Below are 13,777 nucleotides of genomic sequence, written 5' to 3' on the forward strand. Positions count from 1 at the left end.
ATCATTAACATCAAAAGTTCTCAATATTAATATACAGGATTGTTATTTCCCTCCTTCTGAGTTTTAGAAAGCCATATGTTTAATTCTTCAACTGCAGTTTTACACAGAAAAAAGACCTTACTGTCCTAGGTGTGATATGAACAGAGGAACTAAGAAATCTGTAAAGTATAATTTGCCCAGGCCATGGAAATCTGACAATTAAATTCAGTCCAAAGCTACTGCTCCTTGGTCTAGAACTGTTTTAGCAATCCAAGGATATCACTAACAGTCTCATTTGCTTTGTGGCACAAAAATGAAGTAAAATCCTGCAGAAAAACTAAAAGCACTTATGAACAGCATCATCTGTTTCCATTACAGTTTAAGCAAGGTGTCACTTCAGCATGAAAACTAATACCAGAGAAGGGACTACATCACATGCCATTAGGGAAAAACATCTGTGCACACACCATATAAGGTACAGCAATTTCCTTTTGAAAATCTTGCTTAGATGGCTCTGAATAATGTATAATCCGAAGTTTTTCCACTATTGCTTTTTTCACGATGCAGAAACGTCTAGACCGTCAGTATATAAATTACTGAATTTGCTCTTTTTAATTCTTTACAATTTTCACATCTGATGACAAATATTTTATCATATATATCAGCCTAACAAGACTTCCATTTTCCAACTCTTGCGGAACTTAACTGTTCTGGAAAATATTAATGTAGCCAGCACATAAAAAACTACACCTTCCCTAAATTGGCGTGCATGCAGTATGTCACTGTTGCATAAATAGTTTTAATAAAAACATACATAGTTTTAAAAAAATCTACTTACACGGGGATATTTTCAAAGGCATCTTCAAAATTTTCCTGAAAAAAAAAAAAAAGAAAAGAAATCTTTCAATCAAATGTGCTTATGTTTTGAAACTCTTTCAGTAACACAGCAGAAAATTACCACTACCACCTAATTCCGCAACATATAGTGACAAGGAGAATATTCACAATCTACTGGCTTTTTGTTATGCTTTCAGTGTAAAGCATTACCCAGACACATTTCCTGTTGGCCTACTACACATCAGTCTACAGGTAAGTTAAACTACAGACCGCTTCCTTTTCAAGTCTCCTGAACTTCCACCATGTGAACCACAGAAAGCAATACAGACCTATGCCTAAGGAGTCTGCAGCAGTACATGCGATGTATCCAGGATGCACTAGCTGACCAGTATATCTACACATTAAAAAATGAAGTGTTCTAAGCATGTAGCTGATACACAGGTTGGCCAGAGTACACACACTAGGTCCAGGATGCATTATTGATGGCAAGCATACAGCCAGCTCATGCATTATATGCATGTGAACTGCTTGGTCCAGGCATCCCGAGGATATCTCTTACCACCTAGATTCAAAACTCTTTCCACCTAGGTTCATATTTCAAATTAAACTAAAGGAAGAGACATACAAAAGTAAACTGGTCAGAGTGGTTCAGCTGCAGGGTAACCTGTTTCTTCATCGAGTTTCCAAAATGGGTCTGTAGAAGTGTATAACAGAGATGATGGGGCAAACAGCTCTCCACCCCTCATCCTTCTCTCCACACTATCCAGCCTCTGGCAACTCAAGGAATTGCAGGCCTTAATGTGGTTTGTTCATGAGGTGATTTTCAAGAGATCTCTGCTCCAAGTACTGCTTCAGTCTCCTCTTCATCCCATGTAGACTTATTTTTATTCATGAGGTCATAACCTTAGTAAGGAGTTTCCAAGTCTGACACCCATTTCGTGCAAAATAATAATTTTTACTTGAACCTGGCTCTTAATACTTTTGTTTACAGCCCCTAGCTTTTGAATTAAAAGACAGTGAAAAAGCAATTCCTACTTGATCTTTCCTTGATACTTACTATTTTTATCATTCAAATAATTTATTTTACAAGCCAAAGACTGCTATCTTACTCAGTCACTCCTCAAACAAAAACCATTTTGTATTTATTATGTCCTTTCTGCTCTTGCCATCAGAACTGTAAGCATGATGGAACAGATTGTTCCAATTTTTTTAACAGATCCCAGGAATAACACTGACTTGGTGTGTAAAGGCATAATACAAATCTCAGACAGCATTCTCCCAGAATCACAGAATTAACTTGGTTGGAAAAGACCTTCAAGATCATGGAGTCCAACTGTTAACACTGACAAGTCCTTAACTAAACCATATCCCTAAGTACTACATCTATACGACTCCAGGGACAGTGACTCCCCTAGTGCCCTGGACAGCCTGTTCTAATGTCTGATAACGCCTTCAGTAAAGATATTCTTCCTAACAAACAATGCAAACCTCCCCTGGCACAACTTGAGGTTACAACCTCAAGTTCTATCCACCTCTTAATTCTATCACTTCTAACTTCCTTGAACAGGCCAATCCTCACCTCTTTACAACCTCCTTTCAGGTAGTTGTAGAGAGTGATAAGGTCTCCTCTAAACCTCCTTTTCTCCAGACTAAACAACCCCAGCTCTCTCAGCCACTCCTCATAAGACATATGCTACAGACCCGTCATCAGCTTTGTTGCTTTCCTTTGGACACACTTTAGTAGCTCAATGTCCTTTCTCCTGGTGAGGGGCCCAAAACTGCACACAGTGCTCGAGGTGCAGCCTCACCAGTGCCAAATACAGGGGCAGGATCATCTCCTTAGTCCTGCTGCTGCTAGTCACACTATTCCCGATACAGGCCAGGATGCTGTTGGCCCTCTTGGCCACCTGGGTACACTGCTGGCTCATGTTCAGCCAGCTGTCAATCAACACTCCTAGGTCCCTCTCTGCTGGGCAGCTCTGCAGCTGCTCCTCCCCAAGCCTGTAGCGCTGCCAGGGGTTGTTGTGGCTGAAGTTCAGGACCTGACATTTGGCCTTATTGAAACCCATGCAATTGGCCATGGCTTATTCATTGAGCCTGTCTAGACCCCTCTGTAGAGCCCCCCTACCCTCAGGCAGATCAACACTTCCACCGAGGCTAGTATCACCCATAAATTTACTAAGGGTGCACTCTATCCTCTTGTGTAGATTGTTCATAAGGATGTTAAACAGAAGCGGCCCCAGCACTGAACCCTCGAGAACACCACTTGTAACCAGCCACCAACTGGATTTAAATCCATTGACCACAACTCTTTGGGCCCGGCCATCCAGCCAGTTAACCCAGTGAAGCATATGCCTCTCCAAGCCACAAGCAGGAGAATGCTGTGGGAAACAGTGTCAAATGCATTACCAAAGTCAAGATACACAACATCCACAGCCTCTCCCTCATCCAGTAAGTAGGTCACCTGGTCATAGATGGAGACCATGTTTGTCAAACAAGAGCTGCCTCTCATAAACCCATGCTGACTGGGTTTGATTACCTGGTTATCCTCCATGTGCTGCATAATGGAACTCAAGATGATCCGCTCCATCATAGCACAAAAGTCAAACTGATAGGCCTGTAATTTCCTGTCTCATCCTTTCATCCCTTCTCATATATGGGTGTCACACTGGCCAACCTCCAATCTGTTGGTACCTCCCCAGTCAGCCATGACTGCTGATAAATGATGGAAAGTGGCTTGGTGAGCACCCTTGGCAGCTTTCTCAACAGTACTTGCATCAGCCTGTTCAAAAAAAGTTTTCAGACCAAAACCCATACTAATAAAAGAAACAACTTAAGTGCCTTGCTAAAACACCAACTACAACTTACTTCAATGCTGTCCTCTCAGTTAAGGCAATGCACAATCTTGGAAAGTTGTTAGAAAATGCAGTTGATAGATATTCAAACACTGTAATGATACATTAGATAATGTTTCTTTGCCATAGGACAAATGAATGCACTATGTGACTGTGAGCCACCCTCCAGAACATGTAGATTTAACTGAGGAAAAATTTCCATTCAGAAGAAAAAAAATGTTGCAAAAAGACAAGATCTTTAGGGTCCCTTCCAACCTTAATGGTTCAATGATTCTATTATTCTAAGACTTTTATCACCCTTCACAGTTAGGATATGCTACTATATCAGTTTTGAGCTACTGCAATTGCATGATCTTTACTGCCCGCAGCTGTCACTGCCAAGGAGTAATATCCATGTATTTTTTAATATGTTACTAACAGACTGTCCAAATGTTAGTAATAAGCTGGCCAAATGCTCTCTTTCAAGCTAAATCTACCAGCCAACAATACTACAATAGGCAGAACAAAGCTTACTGTGAAAAATACAGTAATTAACTTAGAAGGAGCAAGTAAAATGAAGCTGGATCTAAGAAGAATTGAGTTGAGTCTTGAAAAGCTGAACTGAAATCAACAGAAACAAAAATCCTAAACAGAAACCCTATAATCTATGAAGCACCTCAGACACTAATAGGAAGACATCAGTCTTCTAATATGATTCTCTGAAGACTGTCTGCCTCTTTGAGAAACTTCTAGACACAAGAAATTCAGCAAAATACATCAACAAAACACACTGACAGCTTTTTGAGAACATCTCCATTTTTGCTATGAGAACAAACTTGACAAGCAAAAGTCAAGGTACCTTTAACCATCAAATACTTATAAACAACAGTAGCAATGTAAAAATATCTGTGACATGAACCTTTTGCCTGTTCTTTCAAACCTGAGAGAAGCAGCTATGTACAAGAAGAAAGCTAGCGATACTATAGAATCATAGAACACCACGTTGGAAGAGACCTCAAGGATCCTACGGTCCCACCTTTCTCAGCAAAAGCACAATATAGGCAAGATCACCCAGCACCCTGTCCAGCTGAGTCTTAAAAGTGAAGGAATCTCTCCAAAGTTGTACCCATTACAACTTGTCTTTCTCATGTAATTCCTTGTAAAAAGGGAGTCTCCATCTCCTTTTGTAGCCAGAAAGATGCAAGAGATAAAGCACAAGTATCTCTGAAGTGTCACAGCAGTACATGTTGCTGTTATTACATCTGAAGAACCATTTGTGCAGTAAGTACTCCCTCTCAATTTGTTTAAAAAGGAGGAAACTGCCACAGAAAATTGCCCTCCTTCATTCTCTCACCTGGGCTATGTCTTAAAGTAGGATCATAGAATGCTAAGTTGGAAGGGACCTCAAGGATCATCTGGTCCAACCTTTCTAGGTAGCAACATGGTTTAGATGTGATGGCCCAGCACCTTGTCAAGCTGAGTCTTAAAATTATCCAGTGTTGGGGAATCCACCACTTCCTTGTGATTATTCCAAAGTCCAGCTTTTCTCATAGTGACAGATTTTATTCTGATGTCCAATCAGGATCTTCCCAGGAGCAACTTGCACCCATTACTCCTCACCTTTTCCATGCAACTCCTTGTAAAAAGGGAGTCTCCATCTTCTGGGTAACCACCTTTCAAATACTGGACACAGTGATGAGGTCTCCCCTAGGCCTTTATTTCTTCAGGCTGAAGAAACCCAGCTCTCTCAGCCTTTCCTTGTATGTCAGGCTTCCTAGTCCTTGGATCATCTTTGCGGCCTTTCTCTTGACCTTCTTCAGTCTGTCCACAGCATCTTTGTATAGGGGAGACCAGAACTGAACACAGTGTTCCAAGTGTGGTCTGACAAGTGCTGAGTCGAGCAGGGTGATGACTTTTTTATCTCTGCTGGTGATGCCCTTGCTGATGCAGCCCAGCATCACATTGGATTTCTTTGCCACTGCAGCAGCATACTCTTTAATCATGTTGAGCTTATTGTCCACCACTACCCCCAGGTCCCTTTCCATGTAGATAATTTGCACTATACCTAGATAAGAGCCTCCTCTGCCTGGGTCCAACTGAACTTTGTTCCCTGCTATTCACACTGGTCAAAGGTATGTCTAAATATTTCCAAGATTAAGTACAATCTTAGTCTTTTTCCCTTGATACCAAAGCATAGGGAATAATCACACCCTCCCAAGAGAGTCCTCGAGTGAGCTAAAAACATTGCTGAAGGCAATTATTTCAGTGCTGAAAAAAAAAAAAACAGGTGCAAAAAAGCAAAAAGCCACAGTTTTTTCTGAAGTTCTCCATGGCTTCCAATTCCCATTACATGCAAAACAGGTATCAGAAGGTACTCAATTTGACATTTTGTTCTCGTTTTCTTAACTACCTCACACAAGTTTGTAGTTGGCTCTACAGACTTTCACAGACTTCCTAGATACAAAGAAGAAAGCTGAAGGCACTAAGACAGAAGCATTTGCCATTTTCTACTCCATTTCATGCCTATTACAGAAAAAAAAGTTCTCATCCTAAAGTTTAAGGGAAAAGTCTGCAACTGAAGTACCCAGAACAGCTACTTAATTCAAACTATATAGTTTTACTTAGCACTAATGATAGGCTGCACCAATTTCCTTCCAACCTAAAGTAATGGGCAACTGAATTAGCCGTATTTGTGACCACTAAGCCTTAGCGGTGTTAGCACAGGAGAACAAATGCCCTTTATTTACAAGGCTGGAGAGACCTGACAGAGACTCAGGGTGACACAATCCTTCATTAATTTTCTTCACCTGACTCAGGTCCATCCTGCAGCAAGTCCCAAAGGTCCTTCTCCCATATGTCCTTGTGCAAACAGCAGCAAAACCTACAGAATGGACAACACCAGTTTTTGGGTTTGTTTTTTTGGGTTTTTTTTTTGGTGGGTTTGTTTGGGCTTTTGGTTGTTTTTTTTTGTTGTTGTTTTAGGATATTATACTGAGAAAAATAAATACATAAAAATTAAATACATAAATACAGGTCACTGTCATAGGTAACTTGCTTGTGAAGGGAGCAGAGGGCCCGGTATGGAGACCTGACCTGCTCCACAGGGAAGCCTGCTGTTTCCCTGGGGCCTGGGTTAATGATGTAAACAGGAAGATGATGCCTTCTCTAGTACAGCCCTCAAATTACTAGCCTCTTTCAATCTTTCAGGTAGACAGTGATAAGGTAAAGAGAAGTCTGAAGGCAATTAAGTAAGATTTCAGGGTCTTGGGACAACTGGTCAAAGGATTGGGAGCACAAGTTGGGTTTTCCTCTATCCCTCCAGTTCCAGGGAATGGATAAACAAGAAATCCCATCAGATCAATGCCTGGCTCCAAACCTGGGTTTTTTGACCATGGTTTGGTTTACAAGACACTGAACCTGCTAGCAATGGATGGGAAAACCCCATATTGCAGGAGGAAAAAGGTTATTAGGGCAAGAATTAGCAGGGCTCAAGGACAGAGCTTTAAACTAGAATCAAAGGGGAAAGGGTACAAAACCAGGCCCACCAGTGATAAGACTAGGGGTCAAGTGCCAAGGATGGGGGTGAAATCAGTAGTCCAGCTTAAGTACATCTACACTAATGCACATAGCACGGGCAACAAACAGGATGAGCTGGAAACCATTGTGCATCAGGATAGCTGTGACGTAGCTGCCATCATGGAAATATGGTGGGATGATTGTCACAATAGGAATGCTGCAGTGAATGGATAAAAGCTTTTCAGAAGGGATAGGCAAAGTAGGAGAGGTGGTGGCCTGGCTCTATATGATAGGAAGTGTTTTGATTGTATAGAGCTTGATTATAGTGATGATAAAGTTAAGCGTTTATGGGTAAGGATGAAGGGGAAGGCAAATAAGGCAGATATTCTGCTGGGAGTCTGTTGTAGACCACCCAACCAGTACAAGGAGGCAACTGAAGTATTCTACAACTGGCTGCCTGAAGTCTCACAAGTGTCAGCCCTTGTTCTGGTGGAGGACTTCAACCTACCAGATGTCTGCTGGAAATATAACACAGCAGAGAGCAGGCAGGTTAGGAGGTTCCTCAAGTCTGTGGAAGATAACTTCCTGACACAACTAGTAAGTGAGCCTACCAGAGAAGGCACCTTGTTAGACTTTCTGTTCACAAACAGAGAACTACTGGGAGATGTGGTGGTTGGAGGCCATCTTGGGCTTAGCAATCACAAATTCATTAAGTTCTTAATTCTTAGTGATATAAGGATGATAAGGACATAGAGCAGAACTCTTCAGTAATACAGGAGAAAGTAATTAACTATCTGCTTCTGCACATACACACTCACAAGTCTATGGGGTCTGATGGGATCCACTAGATAGAGTACTGAGGGAGCTGGAAGAGGAGCTTGCCAAGCCTCTTTCCATCATTTATCAACAGTCCTGGTCAACAAGGAAGGCCCCAGGTGACTGGAGGCTGGCTAACGTGACACTCATCTACAAGAAGGGCTGGAAGGAGGATCCGGAGAACTGTCCGGATACTAGGAAAGATCATGGAGAGGCTCATCTTGAGTGCACTTATATGGGACATGCAGGGCAGCAAGGGGATCAGGGACAGCCAGCATGGGTTTATGAAAGGGAGGTCTTGCTTGACCAACCTGATCTCTTTCTATGACTATGTGACCCACTTATTGGATGAGAGGAGGGCTGTGGTCATTGTCTACCTGGGCTCTGGTAAGGCCTTTGATACTGATTCCCACAGTATTCTCCTGGAGAAGCTGGAAAATCATAGCATAGATAAGTGCACTCTTCACTGCGTAAAAAAACTGGCTGGATGGCCAGGCCCAGAGAATTGTGTTAAGTGGGGTCCAATCTAGTTTACAGGCCGTCACCAGTGGTGTCCCTCAGGGCTCAGTTTTAGGGTCATTTTTGTTCAATACCTTTATCAGTTATGTGGATGAGGGAATTGAGAGAACTCTCAGCAAGTCTGCAGACAACACCAAGTTGGGTGGTAGTGCTGATCTGCTTATGGGTAGGAAGGCTCTACAGAGGAACCTGGACAGGCCTGATCAATGGGCCAAGACCAATTGTATGAGATTCCATAAGGCCAAGTGCCATGTTCTGCATTTCAGTCACAACAATCTCATGCAAATCTACAGGCTTGGGGAAGAGTGGCCGGAAAGCTGCCGAGCAGAAAAGGACCTGGCTGGTTGACAGCTATATGAACATGAGCCAGCAGTGTGCCCAGGTGGCCAAAAAGGCCAACAGCATCTTGGCCAAAGAAGCAGGGAAGTGATCATGCCCCTCTTCTTGGCAGTGGTGAGGCCGCACCTGAAGTACTGTGTTTAGTTCTGGGACCCTCACTATAAAGAGCACTGAGGTGCTGAAGCACATCCAGAGGACAGCTACCAAGCTGGTGAAGGGTCTGCAGAACAAGTCATACAACGAGCAGCTCAAGGAACTGGGGATGTTTAGTATGAAGAAAAGGAGGCTGAGGGGAGACCTCATTGTCGTCTACAACTACCTGAAAGGAGGTTGTAGTAAGGTGGGTGTTGGCTTCTACTCCAAAGTAAATAAAGAAAATGGCCTGAAATTACAGCAGGAGAGATTTAGATAAGATATTAAGAATTTCTTTACTGAAAGAGTGGTCAGACACTGGAACAGCCTGCCCAAGTCACCATCTTTGGAAGTGTTCAAGAAACATGTAGATGTGGCATTTCAGGGCATGCTCGAGTAGCCAGGTTGTGGGTTTTGTGAGTGGTGGATTTTTATTTTTCTTTTTTTCTTTGTTGTTTCTTTGTGTATATGTTGATGGTTGGACTCCGTGATCTCAAAGTTGCTTTCCAACAAGGATGATTCTGTGAGTCTGTAACATTTAGGTTGGTACCAGAAGAAACAGCATATAATGTTGGCTAATGCTGCAATCCACAGATTTTCATTGCACTTTTCCAGAGAATACATGAATCCAGGAACTTAAAACAGATGAATGCAAATAAAACTGCCACTAGATGGCATTACAAAAACTGTTCCAGACTTTCCCACAAATTTGAGGAAAAAATTGGCATAAGATTCGACAAAATAAAGCCACCTGGAAATTATTTTATTGAATTCCATCTTGATTTTTTTCTTCTGGTTGATTATTGTGCTACTTCACATCTTTTTGATGTATCATTTTCAAGATGTGATTTGATTCTTCAAAAATAATTAAGTTTACACAACTTAGAGATAATCATGTTTTGCACAGAGACATACATGGACAAGGTGTATTAATGCAGAGTAACTGACCAGAGTTCCCATACTCTTTAGCAAAGAGAGCAGAAACCATTAACAGCAGACCACAATTCACCTGTAAAGCCTCATGAAAAACATGTGAGACTACAGGACATTTATCAGTGATTGTACTTTTTTTCACTGTGTTGGTATAAAGTAGAAACAACTGCTTGCCTTGATTAGTACAGAAATCCTAGCAACAAAAGGGAACTCTCATTTCTTCCACATTCATTAAAAGTCATTTAACTTTAAGCAACTTTCAGACTATATCCTTGTGACTCTTTGTAATTACTGTCTGAAGTTTGCTAATTGTTTTGTCAAGCTAAATGTTTAAACACTTGCTCCTTTCAAAGTGAAGCAGGCAAACTTGGACAATCTAAACTATCCTTTAAAATCCAGCTTTATAACAAGGTACGATTACCCAGTAAGATTCTCCTTCTTAATAACAACAGAAATTCAGGAAACTAATTCCAATAGTAGGAACACTAGGCATGATTTGGAGTCCATACTAGATTGGTTAAGGGATTAGAAAAAGTCTTTTCTAAAAATACCAAGATTAACATGAATAAGGCTGAACATTGATTCAACAGACAAATGAGATCACACGAGACAAGGGTGAAAGAATACTAATCAGAATTAAAAGCTGTTGCTACACAACATTTAGCTGCCTAGTCACAGCTTTATTTTGTAGGTACTAAAAAGATTACCATACTAAGGAAATATTTGAAGAACCACAAACTTACGAGTAACTCCCCTGCCCAGAAAGCCCACATATTAAGATATTACAAAGCATGGGCATCTATGAAGATTGTTTTATGTTTAGTAAGCACATATGCTTTGAGATACTTCTAGTCTTCATGCTTTTGTCCAAATTTCTATTCAACCATGGGTAAATCTAATTTTTTTTCATAGAATCATAGAGGTTGGAAGGGACCTTTCAAGATCATCAAGTCCAAACCCCCTGCTGCAGCAGGAACACCTAGGGCAGATCACACACGAACACATCCAGACAGGTCTTGAAATCTCTAGAGAAGGAGATTGGGGAATCTTTGGGCAGCCTCTTTCAGTGCTCCATCACCTTCACAGTAAAGAAGTTTTTCCTCATGTTGAGGTGTACCCTCCTGTGTTGCAATTTGGTGCCATTTCCCCTCATGCTGTCACAGGTTACCACTGAAAAGAGACTGTCTCATTCTTGACATGCACTCTTCAGAAATCTGTAGACCCTCTTAGTCTTCTCTTCCCAAGATTAAACAGCCCCAGCTCTCTCAGCCTTTCTTCACATAACAGATGTTCCAGACTCTTAATCATCCTTGTAGCTCTCTGTTGGGATTCTTTCCAGTGTATCCCTATCCCTTTTCAACTGGACACAATACTCCAGATGTGGTCTTACAAAGGCAGAGTAGAAGTAGAGGGGGAGGAGAACCTGCCTTGACCTGCTGGACACACTCTTCTTAATACATCCCAAGATACTATTGGCTCTCTTGGCCACAAGTCCCACAGTTAACATGTTGTCCACCTGCGCTCCATGGGGCTGCTTTCTAGCAGGTCAAACTCTCATCTATACAGGTGCGTGGTGGTTTTTCTCCCCAGCTGCAGGACTCTACACTTATTCTTATTGAACCTCATTACATTCATCTTTGCCCAGCTCTACAGGCTGTCTGGATCTCACTGAATAGCCACGCAGCCTTCAGGTGTATCAGCCAGTACTCCCAGCTTCATATCATCAGCAAACTTGCTGAGGATACACTCCATCCTCTCATCCAGGTCACTGATGAGGATGTTGACTAAGACTGGGCCCACTACTGACCCCCGGGGAACACCACTAGTCACAGGTCTCCAGCTGCACTCTGTACCACTGATCACAACCCTCTGGGCTCTCTGGTTTAGCCAGTTCTTTATCCATCTCACTGTCTGCTCTTCTAACTCACACTTCCTGGGCTTACCCACAAGGATCTTATGAAAGACAGCGTCAAAAGCCTTAATGAAGTCAAGGAAGACTACATCCACTGGTCTCCCTGCATCTATCCATTCTGTCACATCATGGTAGAATGTTATCAGATTAGTCAGATTTTTATCCTCTTGTATTCTGAATTCAGACCCATGCCATCCTTGCCCTCAAAAAAAAAAATTAAAAATTGCTAGGTTCAAGTGATGGACAGCAAACCCAGGCTCCACTAACAGCTGCCCTGCTTGATTTGTGCCTGCACTTGCTTGTGGGAAGCACCCTCACCAGTCTGGAAGGCAGCAGCTGGATTTCTACCTAAGAAGGATTATTCACTGAGAGATCTAAAATTTCTTAACCAAACAGGAAGAGTAACATGCCTTGCACTGTATGCACATGAAAATCATCTATTTATGTAGGGATTAAGCTCACAGAACTTTAGAGAGTTTAAAGAAAACTTAGCTGACAAGCTCCGAAGCAGCTTTCTAAAATCAGGGAAGCTGCACCCTATTCCCTCTGGCTAAAACTGTCCAGAACAAGAGAAGACTTGACACAGTTTGGAAAAAACGTTGAGAATATTAAAAACCTCTCTTGGTTGAAGTAACCATATACACAAACATTTTTTACTTGACAAGACTCCTTTCATTATACATGCTACACTGGTGTAGTTTGCAAGAGGTATCCAATAAAACACAAATTCTAAGAATTAGCTGAGAAAATGAGGAAAAGCAGGTGTTCATTGAAGATCTTACTTAAATTGTTTATAACAGAATTTCTCCAAGGCTTCCTTCTGTTCAATGCAATTCCATAGAATCACAGAACTGTTCAGGTTGGAAAAAGTCCTTGGGATCCCAAGTCCAACCAACATCCCTACTCTACAGAGTTCTCCCCTAAACCATATCCACAACCACCACATCCAAACGATCCTTAAACACATCCAGGGATGGTGACTCAACCACCTCCCTGGGCAGACTATTCCAGTGTCTAACCACTCTGTCTGTTAAGAAATTTTTCCTAGTGTCCAGTCTAAACCTCCCCTGTTGCAGCTTGAAGCCATTCCCTCTTGTTCTCTCACTAATTACCTGTGAGAAGAGACCAGCACCAACCTCTCTACAATGACCTCTCAGATAGTTGTGGAGACAGATGAGGTCTCCCCTCAAGCTCCTCTTTCTCAGACTAAGCATTCACAGCTCCTTCAAGTGTTCTTCATAAGATTTGTTCTCTAGGCCCTTCACCAGCTTCGTTGCCCTCCTCTGTACTCACTCCAGCACCCCAGTACCTCTCTTGAATTGAGGTGCCCAAAACTGGACGCAATACTCCAGGTATGGCATGATAAACACAAAAGAAACACAAAGCTAATAAAATGTTCTGCCATAAAACATTAGTGGGACAGAAATCAGAAAAACATAAAATACACTCCCTTTAAATGACCGGGATCACTGCATAGATCAGTCTCAAATGAGGAGGTGCACATGTAAAAAACAAAGAAATGATACATAGAGGTTGAATTCATCCAATTGTTGAAGTTGTATTACGGACTGCATTTTTTTCCAGATGTTGAGAGAAAGTAATTCCTGGCACTGCAGCAGAACCCGGTAGTGAATGTCAGTTATCTTAAATTCACTCAAAGTATTGCTGTAAAGAATATTTTTATGACCCAAATAACATTTGTAACCCTTTTCATTTGAAAAATAGATACTTTTCACTTCTTAGCACTTATTCAGAACTGAGAGTATCTTGCACTATCAAGAGCTTAAAAATCTCAACTCTTTAGATACTTTATTAGACCTGATGTAGTAAATTTCTTACAGAAAATAGTACTCCAGTTTACTAACCAGCAGGAATGTAACCTGGGAATTAACATCTTAATGTTTATTGTCAAAAGAAACAAAACATGTGAGGGGAAAAAGGCATTTCAATTTTCTCTTGG

General features: G+C 41.6%; 1 protein-coding gene across 2 annotated transcripts in view; it reads right to left on the minus strand.

The window, feature by feature from the left end:
- Positions 1-13,777, minus strand: part of TTC39B (tetratricopeptide repeat domain 39B) — a 95,379-nt gene that overhangs the window by 61,087 nt on the left and 20,515 nt on the right. For both annotated transcript variants that reach the window (XM_051642916.1, XM_051642917.1), the window contains exon 2: positions 818-852. In XM_051642916.1, the coding sequence (XP_051498876.1) occupies positions 818-852 (35 nt within the window). The remainder of the gene's footprint in view (positions 1-817; positions 853-13,777) is intronic.

The sequence above is a fragment of the Apus apus genome, chromosome Z, assembly GCF_020740795.1.
Source record: "Apus apus isolate bApuApu2 chromosome Z, bApuApu2.pri.cur, whole genome shotgun sequence".
In the NCBI taxonomy this organism is placed as follows: Eukaryota; Metazoa; Chordata; class Aves; order Apodiformes; family Apodidae; genus Apus; species Apus apus.